Below are 26,790 nucleotides of genomic sequence, written 5' to 3'. Positions count from 1 at the left end.
ACCCAATGTTCTAATGTTAAAAACTAAGCAGGGTTATTTTAAAGTTAACCCAAACTTTACAAGTCTTTAGATATATAAAAAAGAAAGAAAATGGCAAGTGCCCATTGTGCTTTCCTTTGTGGAAATGCTGACAGACTCTTAATGGATATTTTTAAGCATTTAGACTCAGTATCTAGATTTTCACAAAATCGAATATTAATAGAGATATTTTAATTTTTTTAAGTTAAACAGTTTATTACTTTATTATGTTTACAAAAGGAGAATCTGATTGGGAACAGGATCTTCTACTTTCACTATTCAAAATAAGCAAAATAAAACAAAACCAAAAATCCACCCCTCCCCCCCGAAGTATTCATTGTGAAAAATAAATTAGAAGTTTCACTATTCATTGCAAAAAGAAAAGGAGTACTTGTGGCACCTTAGAGACTAACCAATTTATTTGAGCATGAGCTTTCGTGAGCTACAGCTCACTTCATCGGATGCATGCCGTGGAAACTGCAGTTTCCACGGCATGCATCCGATGCAGTTTCCACGCATGCATCCGATGAAGTGAGCTGTAGCTCACGAAAGCTCATGCTCAAATAAATTGGTTAGTCTCTAAGGTGTCACAAGTCCTCCTTTTCTTTTTGCGAATACAGACTAACACGGCTGTTACTCTGAAAACTATTCATTGCGTTGTATAACCCTGAACTTTTATTACTCGCACAGGAAAGGAAACGTTTTCATATAGGGCTTTTGATTTGCCAGTGTCCCTTTAATTACAAGAGTGTAGCTTAACTCAGTGACACAAAACGGCGGATTTATTGCTTGCAGAACAAGCCCAGCTGGGGCAGCCTCCCATCAGCTTTGCAGCAGCCTGTTAGTGGCGGTGCCCAGTATGATGTCATGCCACTTCTGCTGATGACGTCTGTTCAGCTCTGGAACCAAAACAATCCAAATGCATACCCAGTGCAGCACCAGGGACCCTTAATCACGGCCCCCCTGGGGTGCCCGCCAAGAGCTGGTCGTCCGTATCTGTGCGCTATGTCCCAGGCAGGCACCAGCCCGTGGCTAAGGGGGAGCAGCTCCAGACAACGGGATATAGCGATGGAGCTTTATGACATTCCATTGGCCCGGGGGGCAGGGCGGGCTGCTGTTCAGACTGAGCCCGAGCATTTTCTGTCGGAGGGGGAGGCTCCCGTGCTCCCTGCCTTTAAGGTGCAGGGACAGAGAGAGAGAGAGAGAGGGGGAGGCAGAAGCAGCGCGCGCGGCAGTTGCGGGGCTGCAGCCCGGGACAGCCGCAGCGTAAGGCGGCGTCGCGAGCCGAGCGGGGCAGCTGCTGCAGGGCCGGCCCCGGGGTGGGGACGCCGCGGCGGCGAAGCCGGAGAGCCCGGGCGGGTGAGGACGGGCTGAGCTAGGAGGCTGTGCGTGGAGGTGCCGGGGAGGATGCTGCTGCTGCAGCGGCCGGGAGGGGAGGGGAGGGGAGGGGATGCAGGCGGCGGCGGCGGAAACAGCTGGGGGCAGCCTGGCTTGGGCCACTGCCGGGGCTTGAGGCGCCGTGTCAGCGATCGGGGCGGGGAGAGGGGCTGCAGGTGCAGCCGGGGGGCAGACCCCGGAGCGCCAGGGTATGTGGTCTCTTCTGAAGCCTGACGGGAGCCGGGCCTGGGCAGCGTGTGGGTGGCTGTGGGGGGGGCAGCCACCCGCGCCCACATTCACCTGGCTCCACCCAGGCACATAGAGGCAGCGTCCCTGGCCCCCTGGGTCGGCGCCGCAGTACAGTCGGACTCCACACATGCATGTCCTGGACCTGGTTACTCCGCAGAGGCGGAAAAGGTCCCCTCAGAGCACTTCGCCTAGCAGCAGCCACGCTCCTCCCCAGAAGTGGCTGGCTTTCGGAGGGTGCTGTGATGTGACCTCACCCGCGTGTGGTCTGTAAAGCGCTTTGTTGTGCTAAACCTTGTAAAACATCCTTCCTGGGGCAGGGGGCGATCGCACAGGAAAGGTGGAACCAGATGGGATTCTATTCTAGAACGTTGTCCCTAGCTGCGGTTTCCTGAGTCAGCACGGCTGTTCTCAGGAATTTACCAAAATTCTGTGAGAAGCTAACACCATGTGTGTCTGTCTGTGAATGTATATCTGTGATGGGATATCACTGGTGTTGCCGGACTGTTGAACAACGTTTGGTGTTTTTTTTATTGCTTAAATTGTGGTTCTCACAAGAAGGGCCTGTGAATTCTTCAGTGCCCTAGCCTCTCTTGTGGGCTGCAGAGATTCACTTGGTCATTCTCTAAAGTGGGTCTCAGGAATTGGCTTATTTAAATTTTTTAAAACAAGATTTTTGCACAGATCCCTGTGCCACTTCAGATATGGACCTGACATAAGACTGTAGGCGTTGTAAGTAAAATGGTTTACTGGTGAAGTTTGTTGAACGCTCTCCAGCCATCAGAATTACAGGCACAGAATGTTTAAGCTTGCAGAAGTTTTAAACTGAGTTTAAATATTTATTTCAGAGAGCATTGAGCACAGTGAGTGGGATTTCTCTTGAGATTATAGGGCATAAGGCACATTCCTATCTGGGAGAATCAAAAGCAGTTTGGGGGATTGTTTTCAGCTGAAAATTCCTAATCTGTTTTAATACGGGGGAAGTCTGTTGATGTACTCAATATAAACCGAAGTGCCTACACGTGACCTCCTGAGCACCAGTGGAAACAACACTGAGCTTCTTCCATAACAGAGTAGGATATGTGTAATGCAGAATTTTCTCATCTCCGAGATCTCAGAATTTGGGCCAGGATTTAAAATAATGTGTTTTAGTGTTTCCTTTTTGAAAGGGAAGAGTTGTTACTAATCTGTGATTTAAAGGGGAGGGGGATTTTGCTGCTTTATGATCTTAGACTTTAATGAAGGACAATGAGGAAGGCTAGGGGAAATTTCTGATGCAGCTAAGCTGACCAGATGTCCCAATATTATTGTGACCATCCTGATATTAAGGACTTTATTTTATATAGGCAACCTATTCCCCCCTCCTGATTTTTCACAGTTGCTGTCTGGTCACTAGATGCATCTGAGAACACTGATATGTCAGGAAGGATTTGTTAGTTATGTATTGCTTACTGTACTGTGTCTGAGCCATTACAGGCAGCTTCGTTTTAGAAGTAATGGGACAATTTCATCAAAAGGGAGTATGTGTGTTGTGTATATGTATGTCTTTCATATTTTAACAAATCAGTGGATCTTCGTGAGCACCTATACAGTTCTGGTATTTAAAAAAAAGTTGTTACGTTCTCACTGTAACTGTTTTTAATTTGAAAGTAGATAAATAGCCACTGAAAAATGTCTCTATTGATTTTTAACATTGGAAAAGCAAAGTGGGATCCATGTCTATTATTTTGAAGAACCCGCCTTCTTCCAAAATGAAATTCTATGCGTATCAGATGGTGTAGTATAAATGCTACTTTGATCAATGTCTATACACTTGGAAAGACATTCAGAATCTGGTTAGGCTGGAGCCATTCTTTAGATTTATTAGGGGAAAGCATATAATCTGTTCCCCCAACCTTTCACATTCATATCCTCTTATATATGAGCAATGATAACTTCAGACATACAAATGAAATAAATAGGGAAATTACGCAACTTGTGTACACCACTTAAAATGTGTCTTTATACATGCTGATGTATACGCATATACATAAGGGATGGAGATTATTTTTGGATTTGGAAGAAAGAAGGGGGCTTTTCTCTGTGACTTTAAGCCAGCTGCTATTGTTGGAATCACAGCCAGTACCAGTTAAGCTTTTCAACAGTGTTTTAACCATGCTGTTGACAAGTACCAGTAATCAGTTGTTGCTGTGTTTTGATAACTGATACTGAAAAACAGGGATAGAAACTGAACCCAAATGACCTGATTTCAGTTTGTTTCTCTTGTGTTTTACAAAGTAAAAACAGGTCAAAGATACAGAGACTGTGAAACTCAGAAAAAAAAAATATTTATTCGTCTTGAAGCAGTCTGTAAATAAAGTCTAACACTAGCTTTTCTTAATTCCATTCCTTTTAGGACTGGATTAAGCAGGATAGCTAAGTGGCTCCTGGACAAGCAGTTCCCTCCATAGCATTTCAAATATTAATAGATCTTAATTTACATTAAACAATTATATGGCTTCTGAAAGACTGCAGAGCATAGCACGTGTGTGAAAAGTCAGAACAGCTGGAATAAATTATAGCAGTATCAAAATGGTACATCAAATTATTTCTTATATATATGGCATTGTAAGCAGAAGATGGTTTCAAAGAGAAACTTCAATTTTTCTTGTGTTATTAGCTAGTTCAGGTTGGGGTTCTGGTGACAGACGCTCTGCTATTGTGGTTTATCATAGCCTGAAAATCCCTCAGCGGGGTCTTACATTTGTATTATGTTGTTTCTTCTCTATTTATTAATATTTCAAGTAAAAATAAGATGGATTTAAATTTTTTGTAACTTTCAGTATTTTTAATTTAAAAATCTATTGCTGTGTAAGTCAGAAATTGAGTGCTCTGGAGCCAAGTAACATTAAGCTAAATATAGACTATATCCAAAATTATTTTGATTTTTACAGACAGTTCTTTACTGATAATGGCTACGTTAAAGTTCAGCGGGCCTGTTTAATGAAAATATATATATGATTTCTACAGAAAGAAAGTCCTCCATGACCTTGCACAGATTTGCGCAGATGGACTTTTTTCTTCCCTTGCTGAACTGGGTCCTAAATTCTCACCTCCATTTTTAGCTTTTGAATTCAAAAATTGTTTGGTATGTCAGTACTCCCAGTGGCGTGTATTATCCTGTGTATGCGAAACACCATTTCATCAAAAGGAGTTTGCCTTGTAGGTTATGTAACTTTCCCCGAGACACATTGTACAAAAAACTGGTGATACTAATGAAGAGTATCAGTGCTCTGTGCATGCTGCTCTGGTACTTCACTGCTTCAGATTTGAATTTCACCACCCCCTACTTGAATCTCATAAACAATATTAAACTAGTTCAGATTAATTTAGTTTTGGTGAGGAGGCATCTCTGTTTTAATTGTGCCACTGAGCGTGCTGTTTTTGAAGCCTGTTTGGGGTTAACTTGTTAAAATCAAAAGAAACATTTGAATTATACCCCAAGAATTCTTTTATACCAATTCACATGCCAGCAAGGAACAAGACCGACTATAGACAAGGATTTTAAACTCATTCAGACTAACTAGCCAGTCTTTTGGCTGAGTGCTGCTGACAGTGCAGTTATTCTGCCATACTCAGTAAGTGGCAGCTTTTCTACTTTTGAAACTTAACATTTTTACATTTGAACAGGTTATTCAGTTAATTGAGTTCAAATGGGGAATAATGATTTATGACCTGACGAATGCTTGGTTATAAATTTCCTTGCTCTTCCTTCTGCTTTTGATAATTATTCATTAGATTATTTTGGACGAAGGGGCTGTTGGGTAAATTCTGTGGGACTATCTGGAACTGCTCTTGAATGATTTAAATCCTGTTTCACCACCTACGTTACTTCTGTCACTCACTTACATGCTGTTTCTGGCAGCAGTAAGACATTTGGGATGACAGGGTTTTATTTTGAATCCCTTTCTAGAGAATGCTTTAATCTTAGAGGCGTGTGGTCCAGTGGTTAGCTCAAATCGGGGCAGCAGCACTCATGGGTCCTAGTCTCAGCTCTGCTGCTAGCTCATTGTAAACGTCAGTGTTTTTCGTTACCTACCTTGCATTGGTATTGTATTATAAGGCTTGCCTAATTAATGTTTAGGAAGTGCTTTGAGGACCTTGCAAGGAAGGCACTGTAGAAGCCCAGAGTGGTGTTTTTCTCCCATCTGTTGCTATGCAAACAACACTTGGTTACAAAGCTCTCGTTGGGATAATTTAGCCTTTGAGAACAGATTGTGATCCAATGACGTGCAGCTTTTAATGAGTGCAAGTCATGGGTTTTGGCTTTTGTTTTAATTTAGTTTCTGACAGAATCAAAATGTTGCTTGTTGTGTTTCAGTGATGGTTAAATTAGCATCCTCTTTTTTAGTTGTGTTGCCTTTTTAATAGCAGTAATATTATTTTGTCTTTTGTTAAGAGCTTAGGTGTTACTGTGGGCTAAAAAAAAAAAACCTAACCAAAACCTGAGGTGGCTTCTGAAAAACAAAACAAAATGCATCCTTTCCCTAAAGGACAAGTTTGCTGCTTTCACTCTTCCTGGTCCCTGCTGGCATGGCATGTGGTGCAGGAAGCCAATTTTGCTCCTGCTGTAAAATTTTTGTTGTCTTTTTAACTCTATCCTTTCTTTAAAGCAACCCACAACACGGTAAACAAGACACTTTCTGGAGGGTAAAAGACATTTTAAGTAGCTTGCTAGTCTGAATCAGTGCCACCTGCAGTTTGGGGATTGATTTGAAGAATTAATTTTCTCTATACGGTTTTGCTTGTATGGTTTTATGCTGCCCTCCTTGCCCTTCCCAGCATACGGGGTGTGAGGCAAGGTGAAGGAGTGCTGGGGTTTGATAGTTCTTGCCTATTGCCACAGCCGCAGATGGCTGGGGAGAGAACCACCCTCCCCAGAATCTAGGGAATGCAATAGGTACTGCTGGGGGAATTCTGTGCCACTGCATGTGCGCAGAATTAGTGTCCCCCTGAGATTTATTTGCTTTCCCACAGAAAAATGACTTTCTGACAGGGAAACAAAGGGAAGCTGCAAGCACAGTCATGCATCACTTCCTAGGAGAGCAGGTACGTCATTTCACGCACCCGGAGCAGCTGGCAGAGAGATAAATTACTGCAGGGTTAGGGACTTTCAGATCAGGCTTGACAAAGCCCTGGCTGGGATGATTTAGTTGGGGATTGGTCCTGCTTTTAGCAGGGGGTTGGACTAGATGACCTCCTGAGGTCCCTTCCAACCCTGATATTCCATGATTCTATGACACCCCAGCCAGTAGCTTCTGCCCTGAGCTGCGGTCAGCTGCTGGTCCCAGCTGGGCTGTAGGCAGGAGAGGACAGGACTTCATCTTCCCCTGCAAGGAGTGTCTGGGCTGTGTCAGAACCCACCCCCAGAAACCGCCCGCAGCTGCAGGAAGCTCAGCATCTTCCTGCCCACATCGCTCCTCAACTGTGTGGGGGGGGTCACTATACGGGGAGCTGCTCCCCCATCCACCCAATGCCCATGTATCCGGACCTCCCATACCCAGACACCCCTGCCAGGCCTCACCGTGTCTATCCAGAACTCCCCTAGCCCTCCATACCCGAACCCCACCCCACTGAATCTTAACCACTGCATCTGGAGCCCCCCTGCATGCAGACTCCCTGCCTCCGGACCCTTACTCCTGCACCCAGACCACTACCCACTGAGCTCCCTCCACTCAAACCCCCACCCCGTGCATCACCCTGAGCCCCACATCCAGACCAACAAATAGCTCCACCTCCACCCCACCAAGCCTCACTCCCCCAGCATCCAGACAACCCCGCCCCCCGCACTGAGACCCCCACACCCAGATCCCTCCACTGAGCCCCAACCAGCTTCACCTGGAAGCCCTGGCAGAGTCCCATTGCCCCTGCACCTGGAACCCCCCCAAAAAGCCTGTGTGCATCCAGATCCCCCCACACTTAGACCCCCCACTGAGCTGCCTGCATCCAGATTGTCCCACACAGAATCCTCTCACACCACACCTGGATCCCCTGACACTGAGCCCCTCCGCACTTGGATCCTGCCTGGTTGAGCCTGCGTGCCCACACTTGGTACGCGTGGTGCAAAGGGGGGGCCCCAGGGTGTTTCTGGGGCAGGCCCAGGCCCAGGTGCTGCATAAGGGTCAGGTGCAGCCTCACCGCTGAGTCCGTGTCCCAGGGGTGAGGGGCCTGCATGGTGATCTCCCACCTTTGTGCAGCCAGTGGCCTGTGCTCCCCACTGCCATGCTGGAGTCTCTGCACTTATTTATTGACAAATTAAACTTGAAGAATTTTAAAATGTTTTGTGCAGCATTTTTAATGTTTTGGCCCAGAATGCTCTTAGGAGTAAATAGGATGGATTGATTTAAATCAAAGAAGTGTAAATCACTGATTTTAATCAGCAAGCAAGAAACCTATTTTTAGGCCATCGATTTAAATTGTGTACTTTTAATTTTCCTAAAGCAAGTTTGATTCTCATTGGTTGGTAACCATTAAAATATGTTGGTTTGCAACTAAATATAACTTTTACACTAAATTTGGTACTTCTTTTTGCTAACCAGGAGCATACACTATTTAATTTATTACACATTTATTTAAGCAATCAGGGATTTGGAGCAATCAAATTTTTGAATTGCTCCACTCCAGCTCCACTCTGGCACCAATAGTGACTGCTCCAGCTCCGCTCCGCCCCCCAACTCAAATGAATTTTTAACTAAATAAAAGAGTGCATACTGTAATTTTGAAAAAATATTATTTTTATTCAGACTTTTAAAACAATTTAAATGTCAACAATGATACAAACTAGAATCATTCATAATTCATTCTGTAAAAAATTATTGCAGCAATCAAGTCGTCTTTCATAGCCTGCTGCAAATCATTTAAAATTAACTTTAAAGCTGAAAGCAGTCACTCTACACGAGCTTAAGTTGTTGGCATGCTCGAAGCAATTCTACAGGCAGCCTGAATGCAGTGTGAGTAGCTGTGAATGGCCTCAAAAACAGACTTAACTTTTAGCCTACCAATAGACTCCATCGCCTCACAATCTTCCCAAAAATTTATCTCGAATAATGCTTCATTACAATTATGAATTGCAGAAACTCGCCGGCGTCTTTCTTGTTTATCCAATTCCTTTTCGAAGGCGTCATCTTCTAAAGAATTGGTGCTTGAATTATCTCCATTTCACTGTGATGGTTGAAGACATCTCAGGGTGGACGCTCGAACAAGTTCAGAGTGGAGATGGAAGTTTGAGACCAGCCTGCTATTTCTGAAGGATGTGAACTTTCTGAAACCGCAAATTCAATTGTTGATGACTCCTTTTTTTGTGTTTCGTTTTCTTCAACTTCTTTCGCTGAGTTCAAATGTAGCAATAGATTTTGTTGTTCGAGTCGTCGAGTAATATCAAGGAGCCTTTCCTTTGCCTTTGTTATTTCTCTTGAGCATATTTCTCTTGACCATGGGTCAACATAAACTCCAGCAAGGAAATTAATATTGTCAAAAAGCTTCTCTTCGCGTTTGTGCACAGAGGATAGAATTCCTTCTGCAATTTGTCCACCATTTTCTTGCAAGAATTTTGACAGGTTTCGCCATTCCTTTATTAAAACTCCAGGGGTTACATCGATCGCTTGAAGATTCACAGTTGTTTGGTTTGGCTTTGCCAAGAGGTCTCGCAGGTTCTTCACTTTGTCCCATTCAGCTTTTGTTAACTTGAGTTCTCTTGTTCCAGGAGCAGCCACTTGTTCACAGTAAGATTGAAAAAGAGAAGCCGATCAATCATTGCAAATGTTGAACCCCAGCGAGTCACAGTATCCAGTGATTGAGTTACCCCATGTAGATCAAGCAGAACACTTTGAATACTTGGGGTTCGTAGTTTGACAACGACTTGTTGAATTTTTGCCAGAAATTTCTTTGCATGTTCTTTGTTCAGTCCATCCCAGATTGCCAACTGAAGAGTGTGAATACCACACCTCATCAGTTGGACTTTTGAGTCATCCTCATGAAGCCATGTTGGAAGTATGAGGCTAGGGTCATTAACCCATTGTGCAGCAGCATCCATGTTGAGTTCGATTTCATCCATTCCTTTAGTTCCTTCATCAGGCAAAATAGCTTCATTTCTGTCCACATCTCTGTTCTCAAAGGTAGAAATGGTTTCATTGTCCTCACTGGAATTTTTGACGGCACACGTCATGTTTGCTGCATTGTCAGTGCAGACGCTCAACACTTGCATTTCACTGATCCCAAATTTTTCTAAAATAGCTTTTACTTTTCACTTATGAAGAATTGTGACTCCCTTCAGTGTCGATTTATGTCCAAGGTTTTTTACCACAGCTTTATCTTTTCCTTCTTTGTAGTACTGAGCATTGATTGCAAGGAAATTTCTGTTTCCACGGGTTGCCGCATCCATTTTCAGGTAGCACAATTTTTGCTCCAAAGCTGTCTTGAGCTCTTTGCGACCAGACTCAGCTATGCTGACAACTAAATGACGAACTGCATCGTGCCCCGTCGAATTCCAAGCTGCCGACCCATTTCACCTACAATTTTTTGGAATCCTTTGTTCTTTAGCTTGAAGGTAGTGAGTGGTGTTGAACTCAAGCAAACCATTTCCATCAGCCCTTCATGGAAAGTATTGGCATCCACAGTGACTGTAGCCTTTGAGGACTTCAAATATGAGTCAAGTTTTGTTTGCTCAATTTTGGATTTCTTTTCAGATGAAGCTCCGCAAAAAATCTTTTCTCCAGGAGTTTTCAAAGAGCCAGATGAACGTCGTTTAGCCGCGTCCGCTTTCTGTTTTGCCTCATCTTACTGGTCCTTTTTGTAAACCAGAGCCTCATAGTTTTCAGGATGGTTACGTTTTACATGCCGCCAAAGTCTGAAACTTTTCACAGCGCTTGCTTCACTTGTCTTGAAGCTAATGGTTTGAGCTCACCATTCACTTCCTTTTCCACCTTGCACATTGCCGATTTCGTCTTTGCTTTTCCCAAAAGCCCAAATTTTGGCTTTTCAAATTCAAAAGTAAGGACGTCATTGAGATCCTTTTCCGTAAATCGGCTATCAATCATCAGGAGCAGATTTGATGTTTTTGTTGAAGCCATGGCCAAATCTTCCTGTGCTGCTACCGCATCCCAGTGTTTCTTGTTTTGATCTTTGAAAAGCAATGAACAAAAGCATTACTTTTTTTTTATAATGTACCTGCTTGTGATATCTTAACCGCTTAAGGTATTTCATTTTTGTCCAGAAAATCCAAAATAAATTCGATCTTATTTTCTTTTTACACAAAATTATTATTAAAGTATATTTTAATATTTTAACATGTTTCTTGCAGTTTTAATGAAGTAAGAAGTATTTTTAATATACATAATTAATATAAATTTTTATTTATAAATTGCAAGTTAGTTTTCCTTGTGAAATTTTGCTGTAAAAATATTTGAAATATTTTCCAAGTTTTTAATTAATATCTCAAAAATGCTTTAATATAGATATATCAATGAAATTTGGTATGTGCCGTAGCGTTAGTAGGTGCTATCGCTGTTCTACAACATTAATTGTTGGGATGTAACGAGGCTACACGTTACGAGGTTGAAAATAAACTTTAACAGGAAAGCGGATTCAAGTTGCAAGCACAGTCCTTTTAGTAAAGAGAGCAAATGTTCAGAAATATGTTTTTGCTTCATCAGCCTGAATGGATTATACAAAATAGAACAAATAACAGGTTCTATCTTCTACAATGTTTCCAGCCTGATAAGGGAAAAACTTGTTTCTGAAAATTTGCTCTCTTTACTAAAAGGACTGTGCTTGCAATTTGAATCCGCTTTCCCGTTAAAGTTGATTTCCAACGTTCTGTCGTACAACATCATTCAAATAAAATTATTTAAACTACAGGCGTCGTGAAGTGGGGGGAGTGAGCCAATTTTATTTAGTATTTTTTAAATCTTTGACTATTTAACAGGTACAACCCTGGAATATGATTTAATACTAAAACATGTATTAAAATGGTACTCTTAATTTATTTTGTATAATTAACTGTTTCTGAGAAAACTGTTTAATCTGCTTAGATGCTTAGAGTGATACAAACAATTTTACTTCTTACTTATTTTTCAACTTTGGAATCATAAATTTTAAATGTAATAATAAATATTAACCAAAAATTATTAACTTATTAGGGAACATAATATTATCACTCGTAGCCAGGGGCAGTCGACATCTAGCCTTTCTTGAAATATAAAATAAAAATGGTCAACCGCCAGTTCGGGACGCCTATGGTTTAAATAATTTTGGATAATGTAATATGGTAGCACATACTAACACTAAGACACAGACATAATTTCATTACTTTTTGAGATATTAATCAGAAATTAACTTTTCATCACCTCCTTGAAGGGACTGTAGCTCCCTTAGGAAGAATTTTAGGATGCGTGTTCATTTTTTCTTAAAATGACCTAAGGATTCACCCTCAAAGTTGTGTTGGATGTTTTCCAATCACTCTGGATAGATCACAGAAATCACTCCTAATTTACGCAAAAATGTTTACTGTATATTTATATGCCTGCTGCACGTGACTTTTTCAGTAAATTTAAAATGACAAACAACGCTACCAAAAGACCATCGAACAGATAACATATAAAATAAGTCCGGCAGAGTGATACGGGAGCATGTACAAATGAACAAATGTACTGGTAATGGGAGCCTGTGGGAGAAATGAGCTTACGTGGTTAATATCTCTTGCGATATCTTAATGTTAATATTGCGTCTTGCATCACACTTTTCCGTAATTGCAGCACTCAGTGCGTCTCGTTGATCAACGCTTACAAAAGAACTATCAGTACATACTTATCTAACTAATCTACACGAGTACGTACTCGCCTAACCTTGGCACAAGGGTGGGAGCAGTCTGCAGTGTTGCTGGATGTCTGATAGTTATCTGATTCTTTAATAAAACATATCTCCAAAAAACTTTGTAATTTTGTATCTGTACATTAAATCTTGATTTTGGCCGAAGTGAGAATAACTGTGACATTACGTAAAGTGGTAAAGTAGATGTTAATATCAGTTGCTATACAATCTGAAACTTTTTGGCACTTTTAGGACTTTCTTGCTAAATATCATTAATTTTGGATTGAAAATGGAAAAAAAAAAAAAAACAACTGGAGCAGTGGAGCAGTCAAGATTTTCTGTGATCCGGCTCCGCTCCAGCTCCGGGCAAAAACCTGCAGCTCCACTGCTCCGCGCTCCAGCTCCAGATTCTTAATTCTTATTTTTAATTATGTTTGAAAATGATGAATGATGCAGTTCTTATTGACTGGATGATTACTTTTTACTTGTGATTTGTGTCTAGCTCTGTTTGGCTGAAAATTCAAAATGCACAAAAAATAGCTTTTTTTTTTTTTTAAATAAAACTACCTGAAATGTTCTGGATACATAAATAAAAGTTTATTTACAGTACTTTAAATTGGGAGTAAGTCAGCTGAAGGCAGTAGAGTTACTTTGGTGGCGTGGAGTGAAGAATAAAGCCCAATGCTATAGTAATGGAAACATCAGTATTTTGTATTTTTCACCCTGATTTAGATTTGAAATTTCAAATTACATCAGTCTTATATCCGGAATGGAAAGAGAAAACATGCACATGTCATTCTGTATCTTCATGTATACATGCATGTGTTATATTAGAGCTTGCGAGAAAGGCATACCATATTTCTATTCAGGTTTGTCAGACGCATTTGGTTTACGAGGGATATGTTTCCTTGAGTAGTGTAATGCTCATTGGGAATATTTAATCATATGAGTTGTAACAGCTGCCATGGCTTACCCCAGGAGCAGACTGCAGGCAGGAAGCTGGTAAACATGACTTTCTTTGCTTGTTGAACTCTAATGCAGAACAGACAGTTGGAACAAATAATACACTTCCTGGTTGCTGCCCCTGCCAGCACACCCCTCTTAAAGGGAATCACATCAAATAACTGGAACTCTTAAGCAGGCTTTCAGACCCTACAATAGACATTAATCAAATGCTGTTTGTGCATTAAATGTCTTTCCGTGTGTTCTGTAACTTGAATGCTACTTTATCTAGAGCTGCTGAGTAACTCATCAAGAAAGCTCAATCTATTATTGTAGGAGTACAAAGAAACGTCCATCTCTCTAATACATTACAGTCCCATTTATTGAAAGGTTGTGGGGCAATATAAAATCTTTGGGGAAGAGGGTTTCAAATAAATAGGAACAGTGGGAACTTGACTGAGTTTTAGTTAATGTGATTTAATTGTACTAATTATTTAATGATAGTTGTGATCCTAAGTTTCCATCTTTCTTCTTTCCTTCAGTTCAGCCCTTGATGAGGCAGATCCTACTGTTAAGTGGATTCTTTCTGTTGGCTCAGAATGCTTTAATCTTCTCACTCTTTTTCAGTGTTTGTCCTCCGTGTTGACTTGCACTTTGTACATGCTTGGAACTAGTGTCTTGATATTATTTTATTACATGAAGTGATATAAAATGTGAAAGGTTGAACAGAGGGTAGTGACCATGTACTTTGAAGTGCTGCTGATGGTTTAAACAGCAGAAATGAACAGCATCTCTGCTACTAAATATGAAAGAAAAAAGCCCTGGAATATAATTTCCTTTTTTTTTCTTTTTTAATAATGGTTTCAGAACGTCATCGGAACCGGTGGCCTGTGGCAGCTGTACCCAGGAGGAGGAGGCTTTTCTGAACCGTAAGCCCTGCTCTTAAAGACTCTGATTGTTATGTTTAAATTCTAATCAGAGAATGGGGTGTTTTTCAATAAATTAATGTCTTTTTGAAAGAAGTTATAGTCAGTGTTCTCCATCTGCTGCACACCCACCTACTGTCTAAGTTAACAAAGCCAGCCTCACAGTTAAATGTGCTATTTGTGAGATCTACAGCAAAGCAAAGGCTAAATAGTGGCTGTAAGCCACTGTGCATGCGGTGGCAAACTGGGAAAGTGCATTGCCCAAGCAGAAACTCTAAGGCAGGGGTTTTCAAACTTTTTTCCTCGTGACCCAGTTGAAGAAAATTGTTGATGCCGTGACCCAACGTAATTATATCTTTTGACTAGAGTTTTCATAAAATCATAATATTGCAATACATTCCAGCTTAACCCACTTTACATAACTAACACTAGACAGGTTTCAGAGTAACAGCCGTGTTAGTCTGTATTCGCAAAAAGAAAAGGAGGATTTGTGGCACCTTAGAGACTAACCAATTTATTAGAGCATAAGCTTTCGTGAGCTACAGCTCACTTCCTCAGATGCATATCGTGGAAACTGCAGCAGGCTTTATATATACACAGAGAATATGAAACAATACCTATTCCCACCCCACTGTCCTGCTGGTAATAGCTTATCTAAAGTGATTTCCAGCACAAATCCAGGTTTTCTCACCCTCCACCCCCGCACACAAATTCACTCTCCTGCTGGTGATAGCCCATCCAAAGTGACAACTCTTTACACAATGTGCATGACAATCAAGCTGGGCTATTTCCTGCACAAATCCAGGTTCTCACATCCCCCCACCCCCATACACACACAAACTCACTCTCCTGCTGGTAATAGCTCATCCAAACTGACCACTCTTCAAGTTAAAATCCAAGTTAAACCAGAACATCTGGGGGGGGGGGGTAGGAAAAAACAAGAGGAAACAGGCTACCTTGCATAATGACTTAGCCACTCCAAGTCTCTATTTAAGCCTAAATTAATAGTATCCAATTTGCAAATGAATTCCAATTCAGCAGTTTCTCGCTGGAGTCTGGATTTGAAGTTTTTTTGTTTTAAGATAGCGACCTTCATGTCTGTGATCGCGTGACCAGAGAGATTGAAGTGTTCTCCGACTGGTTTATGAACACTTCTGCCCCTCCACCCCCACGAACATGATACAGTTCTGTGGTGACCTAGAATCCTATTTTCGACGTCTCCGACTCAAGGAATATTTCCAAAATACCTCTGAACAGCATACTAATCCACAGAGGTCTCCCTACCAACACTACAGAAAGAGGGATTCTAGGTGGACTCCTCCTGAAGGTCGAAACAGCAGACTGGACTTCTACATAGAGTGCTTCCGCCGACGTGCACGGGCTGAAATTGTGGAAAAGCAGCATCACTTGCCCCATAACCTCAGCCATGCGGAACGCAATGCCATCCACAGCCTCAGAAACAACTCTGACATCATAATCAAAAAGGTTGACAAAGGAGGTGCTGTTGTCGTCATGAATAGGTCGGAATATGAACAAGAGGCTGCTCGGCAGCTCTCCAACACGAGTTTCTACAAGCCATTACCCTCTGATCCCACTGAGAGTTACCAAAAGCAATTACAGCATTTGCTCAAGAAACTTCCTGAAAAAGCACAAGATCAAATCCGCACAGACACACCCCTGGAACCCCGACCTGGGATATTCTATCTACTACCCAAGATCCATAAACCTGGAAATCCTGGGCGCCCCATCATCTCAGGCATTGGCACCCTGACAGCAGGATTGTCTGGCTATGTAGACTCCCTCCTCAGGCCCTACGCTACCAGCACTCCCAGCTACCTTCGAGACACCACTGACTTCCTGAGGAAACTACAATCCATCGGTGATCTTCCTGATAACACCATCCTGGCCACTATGGATGTAGAAGCCCTCTACACCAACATTCCACACAAAGATGGACTACAAGCCGTCAAGAACACTATCCCCGATAATGTCACGGCTAACCTGGTGGCTGAACTTTGTGACTTTGTCCTTACCCATAACTACTTCACATTTGGGGACAATGTATACCTTCAGATCAGCGGCACTGCTATGGGTACCCGCATGGCCCCACAGTATGCCAACATTTTTATGGCTGATTTAGAACAACGCTTCCTCAGCTCTCGTCCCCTAAAGCCCCTACTCTACTTGCGCTATATTGATGACATCTTCATCATCTGGACCCATGGAAAAGAAGCCCTTGAGGAATTCCACCATGATTTCAACAATTTCCATCCCACCACCAACCTCAGCCTGGTCCAGTCCACACAAGAGATCCACTTCCTGGACACTACAGTGCTAATAAACAATGGTCACATAAACACCACCCTATACCGGAAACCTACTGACCGCTATTCCTACCTGCATGCCTCCAGCTTTCACCCTGACCACACCACACGATCCATCGTCTACAGCCAAGCTCTGCGATACAACCGCATTTGCTCCAACCCCTCAGACAGAGACAAACACCTACAAGATCTCTGTCAAGCTTTCTTACAACTACAATACCCACCTGTGGAAGTAAAGAAACAGATGGATAGAGCCAGAAGAGTTCCCAGAAGTTACCTACTACAGGACAGGCCTAACAAAGAAAATAACAGAACGCCACTAGCCGTCACCTTCAGCCCCCAACTAAAACCCCTCCAACGCATTATTAAGGATCTACAACCTATCCTAAAGGATGACCCAACACTCTCACAAATCTTGGGAGACAGGCCAGTCCTTGCCTACAGACAGCCCCGCAACCTGAAGCAAATACTCACCAACAACCACATACCACACAACAGAACCACTAACCCGGGGACTTATCCTTGCAACAAAGCCCGTTGCCAACTGTGCCCACATATCTATTCAGGGGACACCATCACAGGGCCTAACAACATCAGCCACACTATCAGAGGCTCGTTCACCTGCACATCCACCAATGTGATATATGCCATCATGTGCCAGCAATGCCCCTCTGCCATGTACATTGGTCAAACTGGACAGTCTCTACGTAAAAGAATAAATGGACACAAATCAGATGTCAAGAACTATAACATTCATAAACCAGTCAGAGAACACTTCAATCTCTCTGGTCACGCAATCAGAGACATGAAGGTCGCTATCTTAAAACAAAAAAACTTCAAATCCAGACTCCAGCGAGAAACTGCTGAATTGGAATTCATTTGCAAATTGGATACTATTAATTTAGGCTTAAATAGAGACTTGGAGTGGCTAAGTCATTATGCAAGGTAGCCTGTTTCCTCTTGTTTTTTCCTACCCCCCCCCCCCCAGATGTTCTGGTTTAACTTGGATTTTAACTTGAAGAGTGGTCAGTTTGGATGAGCTATTACCAGCAGGAGAGTGAGTTTGTGTGTGTATGGGGGTGGGGGGATGTGAGAACCTGGATTTGTGCAGGAAATAGCCCAGCTTGATTGTCATGCACATTGTGTAAAGAGTTGTCACTTTGGATGGGCTATCACCAGCAGGAGAGTGAATTTGTGTGGGGGGGGTGGAGGGTGAGAAAACCTGGATTTGTGCTGGAAATCACTTTAGATAAGCTATTACCAGCAGGACAGTGGGGTGGGGTGGGAATAGGTATTGTTTCATATTCTCTGTGTATATATAAAGCCTGCTGCAGTTTCCACGATATGCATCTGAGGAAGTGAGCTGTAGCTCACGAAAGCTTATGCTCTAATAAATTGGTTAGTCTCTAAGGTGCCACAAGTCCTCCTTTTCTTAACACTAGACACTAGCTTTAGTAAGCCTATGGTAAGGAGTGTGGGAGGTGGCCCAAGGTAGGGCCGAGGGTGAGGTGCAGAGGTGAGTGCTCTGTCTGTGGGTGAGGGCTCTAAGGTGGAGCTGGGGATGAGGGATTCAGGGTGCAGGAGGGGGCTCAGGACTGGGGCAGAGAGTTGAGATGCGGGGTGGGGCCAGGGATGAGGGGTTCAAGATGCAGAAGGGGGCAGGGGGTTGGGGTGGGGCCAGGGATGTGGAGTTTGGAGTGCAGGCAGGCTGCCACAGGGCTGGGGCCAGAGGACTCCCCCCAGCCCTCTCCCTGTAGACAGCAGCTAGCTCCAGGGGAGGGGCCTTTCTCTCTCCCTGCCCGCAGCACAGAGCTCCTGGGGAAGGGGCCCCTTTCTCCTCCTGCTGCAAGAAGCACAGAGCAGCTCCGGGGGAAGGGCCTCTCTCTCCCTCTGCATGGTGCTCCAGGGGAAGGGTCCGAGTCCCGGCAGCAGCGAGCTCCGGGCTGGGGGAGAGGCCCGCAGCAGCCCTGCAAGCCCCAACTTGCTCCCCTCCCCGGTTCCCGCTCACCCCTTACCTCTCTCCTCTTTAGGTCCCTGCTGCACGGCCCTTTAGAGCTGGCGCGCGGCAACAATCATTATAATTTGAATCAGCAAGGCGACCCAGTGACTGACATTCCGTGACCCAGTACTGGGTCCCGACCCGTACTTTGAAAAACACTGCTCTAAGGTGTTTGCGCACCCCTCAGTCAAAATTTTTTGAGCACGCTCCCCCAATATATGTATATTTATTTATCTAAGGGGGCCCCGGGGCCCTGGCCTGCAGCTCTAAAGCCCCTTTCGGAATGCGGACCTGAGAGCACGGGCCGGAGGACTCAGGAGGAGCAGGGACAGCTGCGCAGCCAGCAGCCGGAGAGAAGCGGCGCTTTCCCCTTCAAAGCGACACTTTGGCCGGCTTTGAAGGGGAAAGTGCCGCTTCTTTCTGGCTGCACGGCTGTCCCTGCTCCTCCACGGGCTGGGGGACTCAGGGCTGCCCCCCTCCCCTTTTTTTTTCCCCCCTCCGGCAGTGCTCCTCCTGCCATGCCGCCCTTTTGCTCTGGTGGCAGTCCTCCTGCTGCACTCCCCAATCGATCGTCTTGCGCACCCCCTGGGGTGCATGCACCCCACTTTGGAGACCACTGCTCCAAGGCACCATACCCAAAGCTGGCACATTGCCTCCAGGAGCAATGGTGGAGTATAGCTTTTGCTGTACCCCCCTGAAAGCTTGCAATGTGTGCTCCCTGCCTTCTCCCACAAACTCCTTATACTATGCCATAAAGGAGAGAGGGGGGTCCTCACACCTCTAGGTGTTACAGCACCACTGAATTACTAGAGACCCTACGTCCTCCTGTCTGGAGAGGATACAGGCTGGGAGTGTGCTGTTCTCCTGCACAAGGGTAAAGGGAGGAGAGCCCCTACATACTCTCCTCAACCTTTTACACATCCACAATGTGGCCCTGAGTAGCGAAAGTGCCTGGGACATTTCTGGGTTAATGCCCTTGGAAATTAGACTGTTTTTGTCTAAAAAACAGAACATTTTCTTCAGCACTCTTTCCCCCAGCTAATCTTAGCCATTATATTTTAAAATATGTTTCTTAATTTTAATATAAAATATGACCCAGTAGTACAGCTCCAGTTCAGAATAGATTGTAAATACAATGTTTGATTCCTGTTCGGCAACGTAATATACCAGCTGTAGCAGCTACTGTAACGCCTCAAAATAATCAAAACCCATCTGGAGCAAAACAGAAGTAGGATTATCCATGGGCCCTATTGTGAGAAGTTGAGCAGTAGTACTGGGAGGTGGGTGGTTAGTGAACCTTGGATTTAAATATGCTTGGATTTATAATTCATTCTTGTGAGGAGGCTAGCATTGAGAAATGGATGGTATGGCAGATGTTCAGCATCAGGAATTAAGGGATATGCCCAGGATATCTGTGTGCCAGGGTTTAATCCTTCAGTAGTAAAGTGCATGCATGCTGTTTAGTGATGAGAGTATAGAAATAAAGGAATCCCACATTATGCTGTACAGACAGTTGCATTTGAAAAGCAATTTGTATTAGCAATCCCAGAACATGGAAGTTCTTTGAGATCTTGCATTTGGAGCACTCTGAGGTTCTGGCAGGGGGCCTTTTAACATAGCTCTTGGGAACAATATATTTTCAGTTTAGTACGAGGATTTGAATGCTCTGCTATTTTCTAGAGAAGGGGACCAATTTGACTCTTCTGAGGGCCTGCAGACAAAGAATGCTATGCCAGGTCTCCTTCCCAGACTTCCTTGAGATCTTTAAGAGGCTCTACTCCTTGATTATCAGCTGCCTGTCTAAAGCAGAAATGAGTCTGACTCAGGACACATGAGGTTGAATTTTAGGTCAGATATTGTATGCTGTGAATCTCAGACTTGGTATGGAGGCTGGGAAGGCTAATTGGGTTAAATGAATGCTTAATAAGAGCTTTCTTACCCCAGTCTTCAGATTGGGGATAGCATGATGGTAGGGAGGGGGTGAGAATTTATGTTTTGCAAAGTGCCATAGCAACTAAATTATGACCAGCTGTCTTAGCTTCATCCGAGAAGATGAGATTGCAGTTTTTAGGGTCAGTTTGGGTCTGAAAGAAATAGGGTTTTAAAACTGAAAACAGTTTGCTGTGTTCCTGACCAATATCTGTTGTATATTACAATATCTGTTGTATGTTTAATGCCTTCCTCTTATCTTGGCAGCCTTTCCTTCATTCACTATTTTGTTGCTAACCTCTGGTTCTTATTTAACATATGCAGGTGAGGTAGAATCTTAAAGAACAATATGGACCTTGATGTGTTAAACATGTTTGTGATAGCAGGAGGCACTCTGGCTATCCCCATTCTGGCATTTGTAGCATCCTTTCTCCTATGGCCTTCTGCACTGATCAAAATCTATTATTGGTAAGTTAAAGTATAAGAATATTAGCATGGAATGATTATTTTTGGTTCACACTATAACGTAGATTTAAAATGTGTGGTTGCCAGATAGACTGAGTGCTCAGTAAGTCCCACTTATCTTAAAGATGCGGTCCCCATTGATTTTATTGTTTATTATTCATATTCTTAACTCGTGATCATACAGTAGTACATGGGTCCTCAGACTCGGGTGGAGGGCCCCATTATGACGAGTGCTGTACATACACATAGTAAGGAACGGCACTTGCCCCATAGAGCTTACAATCTAACTAAACAATGAAGATAAAGGCTGGGAGAGAGAAAGTATTAATTATCCTGATTTTGCAGATAGGGACCTGAGGTATAGAGAAATTGAGCAACTTGCCCAGGGTCACATATGAGCAGTGACATTGGAACAGTTTTTACAGAGAGGGTGCTGAGAGCCATTGAACAAAACTGTAAACCCTGTGTATGATAGAAACCACGTCAAGCCTTGGCGTGCTGCTGCACCCCTAGTTCCAGCACCCCTGCATGTGAGGTCACTGTCAAAGCCAGGTACTGAACCTTGGTCTCCTGAGTCCCAGAGTTCAGTGTTGTGTTCTCTTCTAGCCCATAGAGATGAGTAACGGAGGAGTCCAGCTTTAATACATTTCAGAAGACAGGATTGTTTATTGACAAGGCATGTTATGAAAACTTCCCAAAATCTCAGTCAGCTATTCTTGATACCAAGGTACACTGGCACCTGGGGGAAGTATTCTTAGGGCCCGTAATATAAAATTAGATGAAGACTTTAACATGTGGATGGAGTTTTATTATAATAGATTTGTTTTACTCTTAAAAAACATAACTTTAAAACACAGACTGAAGGAATACTATCATTCCTTATCACACTCTCCCAACTGAGGCTTTTTGGGTCATGTCTTTGTTGCAGGTTGCTAGGCAGGGCTTGATTATCCGGGTTGCTTTCATTTGAGAGGGAGGGCTGCCCATGGGAACTGGTGTCATTTGCACTTTTCACGGTACGGGAGAACAGACTGGGGGAAAATGGCCTGTTGGACACCCTCATCAATCAGGAAGGCTATCTGGATCTTGTGGGCAGGAGTGATTGTCGCAATGGGACCAGAATGTGGGTTCAAGCAGAGCAGAGAAACAAAACAAGGTGTGGGAGAGAATTAAAAGCAAGAGAGCAATTGATAGAGGCTTCATGATTCCTCTGTGAACTGGGACAGGGCAATCTTCCAGCAAGACAGAGTGGAAACCTGGTAATTTCATGCTCAGGACAAATAGAAGTGTTATGCTCAGGAGAAGTAGAAAACCCCGGTGCAGCAGTAATCTGCATTGGTAATGCAGTTGTCAGAGTCTGTGCAACTCCTCTTGACATCTCATGACAAAGCTGCATTTCTGTGAGTCATTCCTCTGCTAAGGAGATGATGGTAATGGGCTCTCACTGAGAGAAACATTAATGGCTCTAAGTTTGTTCCCCATCACAACTGTATTCAGAGTAACAGCCATGTTAGTCTGTATTCGCAAAAAGAAAAGGAGTACTTGTGGCACCTTAGAGACTAACCAATTTATTTGAGCATGAGCTTTCGTGAGCTACAGCTCACTTCATCGGATGCATACCGTGGAAACTGCAGCAGACATTATATACACACAGAGATCATGAAACAATACCTCCTCCCACCCCACTGTCCTGCTGGTAATAGCTTATCTAAAGTGATCATCCTGCTGGTAATAGCCCATCCAAAGTGACAACTCTCTTCACAATGTGCATGATAATCAAGGTGGGCCATTTCCTGCACAAATCCAGGTTCTCTCACCCCCTAACCCCCCTCCAAAAACCACACACACAAACTCACTCTCCTGTTGGTAATAGCTCATCCAAAGTGACCACTCTCCCTACAATGTGCATGGTAATCAAGGTGGGCCATGTCCAGCACAAATCCAGGCTTTCTCACCTCCCCCCCACCCCTTTTTTTCCCGGGGACACACACACACACACACACAAACTCACTCTCCTGCTGGCAATAGGTCATCCAAACTGACCACTCTCCAAGTTTAAATCCAAGTTTAACCAGAACGTCTGGGGGGGTGGGGTAGGAAAAAACAAGGGGAAATAGGCTACTTTGCATAATGACTTAGCCACTCCCAGTCTCTATTTAAGCCTAAATTAATAGTATCCAATTTGCAAATGAATTCCAATTCAGCAGTTTCTCGCTGGAGTCTGGATTTGAAGTTTTTTTGTTTTAAGATAGCGACCTTCATGTCTGTGATTGCGTGACCAGAGAGATTGAAGTGTTCTCTGACTGGTTTATGAATGTTATAATTCTTGACATCTGATTTGTGTCCATTTGTTCTTTTACGTAGAGACTGTCCAGTTTGACCAATGTAAATGGCAGAGGGACATTGCTGGCACATGATGGCATATATCACATTGGTGGATGTGCAGGTGAACGAGCCTCTGATAGTGTGGCTGATGTTATTAGGCCCTGTGATGGTGTCCCCTGAATAGATATGTGGGCACAGTTGGCAACGGGCTTTGTTGCAAGGATAAGTTCCTGGGTTAGTGGTTCTGTTGTGTGGTATGTGGTTGTTGGTGAGTATTTGCTTCAGGTTGCGGGGCTGTCTGTAGGCAAGGACTGGCCTGTCTCCCAAGATTTGTGAGAGTGTTGGGTCATCCTTTAGGATAGGTTGTAGATCCTTAATAATGCGTTGGAGGGGTTTTAGTTGGGGGCTGAAGGTGACGGCTAGTGGCGTTCTGTTGTTTTCTTTGTTGGGCCTGTCCTGTAGTAGGTGACTTCTGGGAACTCTTCTGGCTCTATCAATCTGTTTCTTCACTTCTGCAGGTGGGTATTTTAGTTGTAAGAAAGCTATTACCAGCAGGACAGTGGGGTGGGAGGAGGTATTGTTTCATGATCTCTGTGTGTATATAATGTCTGCTGCAGTTTTCACGGTATGCATCCGATGAAGTGAGCTGTAGCTCACGAAAGCTCATGCTCAAATAAATTGGTTAGTCTCTAAGGTGCCACAAGTACTCCTTTTTCTTTTCATGACAACTGTATTGTGACTGTACTTACAATAGCCTGGCCAGTCTTATTTCAAAATGGCTAGGCTGCAGAACAAACACAAGGTACCTTCATGTGGTAACTAACATGTGGCCTGTCAGTTTCTTGAATATGAATGTTAATCTGAGGGTTCTGATTTGTATCAGGTTACACAAAGCTTCTTTGAAGCCACATCTTTCCTCATGATTAAGAATATAATTTGAAATGTGAAAACTGTTAGTTACAGAAAGAAGGTTCCCAGCTCTCTCTCTTTCTTTGCAGTGGCGTGTTGAAGACAAGTTGTATAATTTTCCTCATTATCCTATTGTACCCCATCCTTTCCAATAACAGAAGAGAACCACACTAGTTCTTTAGTCTTCATGGAAACGAGATGAAGCAATGATGATGATTGCAATCCCTCTGTTTATTTCAGATGATGGTTTAAACAGAAAATATTCCTTTAAAAATGCCTCATCTGGCATTCCAGTTGTGTTAGTTCAGCAGGATTGCTGTACCTGATGTACAGTTAACAGTATGAGTTGTTTTAATTTGGTCACTCATCAGTTCCACTCTACTGCTGAGGTATCTTAAAGTCAAACTGATCTTCCGTAGAAATTTCTGACCATAGTGCAATTTGTAATCCCACTTCCACTCATTCAGGCAAGGCAGCAGTATCAATCTCTCTCTCTCTCTCTCTCTCTCTTTTTTTTTTTTTAATGGACAGACATGTAGGTCTAACAGATTTATTCTAAGTAATCTCATAATCTTATGTATTCAGGCAACTGAAGGTTAAAACTGGCAGGATGTAATCAAACCCTGGAATACTGGTAACTAAATTTGTGTAAGGAAGAATTCCTTTTCTTCACGCATCACATCAGGAACTGTGAGGCAGAATGATGCTTCTGCAAATGATAGCTAAAAAATATCACCAATTCTCTGCTATGGAGATGTCAGTCCAGATGCTGGGACTTCTGTGTCCTCTGGCTTGTATAAATCCGATTGGCAAAAGAGGATTAAATAAGTTTCACTTCCTTTGTAGATGCTTTTCCTATTTTTTTTAAATCTCTATTCTGTGTGTCCTGGGAATGTGTCTCCATAGTGCCCTATAACCAGTAGAGTTATCAGCAGCCATTGCTGTAACAAAGATTGTGCAGACTTGTTTACGTAGATTGTAAACTCTTTGGGGGCAGGCACCATCTTTTGTTCTGTGTTTGTACAGCATTGAGCACAACAGGGCCCTGGACAATGACTAGGGCTCCTAGGTTCTACAGAAATACAATTAATCAACAAGAAGAAGTAGCACAAGCCTATTAACAGACAACGTGAAGGCAGGTGCTGCAGAAATTAGTATTTTGGTGAGTGAAAGAAACAAAGATGCTTTTTCACTCCCATGATTAGATTGTGGAACTCGTTGCCACAGGATGTCATTGAGGTCAATAATTTAGCAAGATTCAGAGTGGGATTGGATGGTGATATGGATAACAAAATATCCATAGTTGTTATAGCAGTAAAAGAAGAGTTTTGGAAAGGATACAAAACCAGTCATCAGGGTTTAAGCCAATCTCTCAACTAGTTGGGGTTAGGATGAGGCCTTCATGGAGAGGCAGATTACCCCAAATCTGCCTATTCTGGGCTTTCTTGCACCTTCCTCTGAAGCGTTTGGTACTGGCTGTAGTCACAAATAGGGTACTGGACTGGATGGACCTCGGGGCTGGTCCAGAATGGCAGTTCCTATGGTCTTGAAAATATTTAGTCAGTGGAGACATAGGCAAGAGTTTCAGAGTAGAGACGATGATAAGAAAAGGGCTCATGACAGAGAGCTCTGAGGAGCCAGGCTAAGTAGGGAGGTAAGAATGTGCTAGATGTTTTAAAAAATGAGAAGATGGGGGGAGGATTTTTCTAAAGAGATAAATGCCCGTTTCTTTCTTTTCTAAGCTTAACTTTGAGTCTACATCTGCAGTAGCTGGATCTGTAATGCCTGGACATAACTACGAATCGTGGAGGAGTCTTGTGTACATTTTGTTATAGAATATCCAGCCGTTCTCCCCCCCTCGCACGCCCCCGCTTCCTGTGAATCTTGTTTCTTCAGCATTTTTATTGTTTAATTTGTTGTTTATTCTGTTCATTAGAAATTTGTTTTTTTGTTCTCAAATCATATTCTCTTTGTGCACCTGTAGGAGGGAATGAGAGGGAAAGTATTGTGGCTACTACATAACCAAACTCAGTCCCCTTTCAATCCATGGACAATTTCCCCTTCTCAGGGTAGACTGAGCTCTTGGGAGCAGACTGAGGTCACAGACCTGACAGGGGTAGCCAGTGACAGCAGGTTGCATCTCTTTTCACCACACCATTCAAAACCTGTTCTCTTTGTCCCCCCATTCCCTCTCTCCCCTCCCCATTCTTGTTCTTACGGGTTGCACTAGGTCTACAATGAGCTACACTCTTAATGATAGAGGCCATGGCCTTAGTTTGTAGTTGGGGTGCTACAGAATGACTTTTTCCTTCTCACCTGCTTTTGGTGTGTGTCTCCCTGCAGGGTTTGAGATCTGAGACTGCTCCACTGCCATCTGGCAGTGGATCGCTCCTCCTTTGCTTTGTGTGCTAATCCGTTTAGCTGCCATTCCTGCCGCTGCTAATAGCGTTAACACCTTGTGAGGGATCAGTTCAGCTTTGGACAG

General features: G+C 43.3%; 1 protein-coding gene across 3 annotated transcripts in view; it reads left to right on the top strand.

The window, feature by feature from the left end:
- Positions 1-1,211: 1,211 nt before the first annotated feature.
- The window catches only part of ABHD6 (abhydrolase domain containing 6, acylglycerol lipase), a 50,823-nt gene continuing 25,244 nt past the window's right edge, over positions 1,212-26,790 (top strand). The window contains exons 1-3 of one of the 3 annotated variants that reach the window (XM_084633202.1): positions 1,212-1,377; positions 14,296-14,357; positions 20,931-21,074. In XM_084633202.1, coding sequence (XP_084489328.1) covers positions 20,956-21,074 — 119 coding nt within the window. In that variant the 5' untranslated portion in view covers positions 1,212-1,377; positions 14,296-14,357; positions 20,931-20,955. Of the gene's footprint in view, positions 1,404-14,295; positions 14,358-20,930; positions 21,075-26,790 lie in introns of all 3 variants that reach the window. The other 2 variants (XM_084633203.1, XM_084633204.1) reach the window with 2 other exon arrangements.

This window comes from Lepidochelys olivacea (assembly GCF_965140295.1).
Source record: "Lepidochelys olivacea isolate rLepOli2 genome assembly, chromosome: 7".
NCBI classification, from domain to species: domain Eukaryota; kingdom Metazoa; phylum Chordata; order Testudines; family Cheloniidae; genus Lepidochelys; species Lepidochelys olivacea.
Note: the sequence above shows the minus strand (reverse complement) of the source record. Positions and strands in the feature narration are given on the sequence as shown.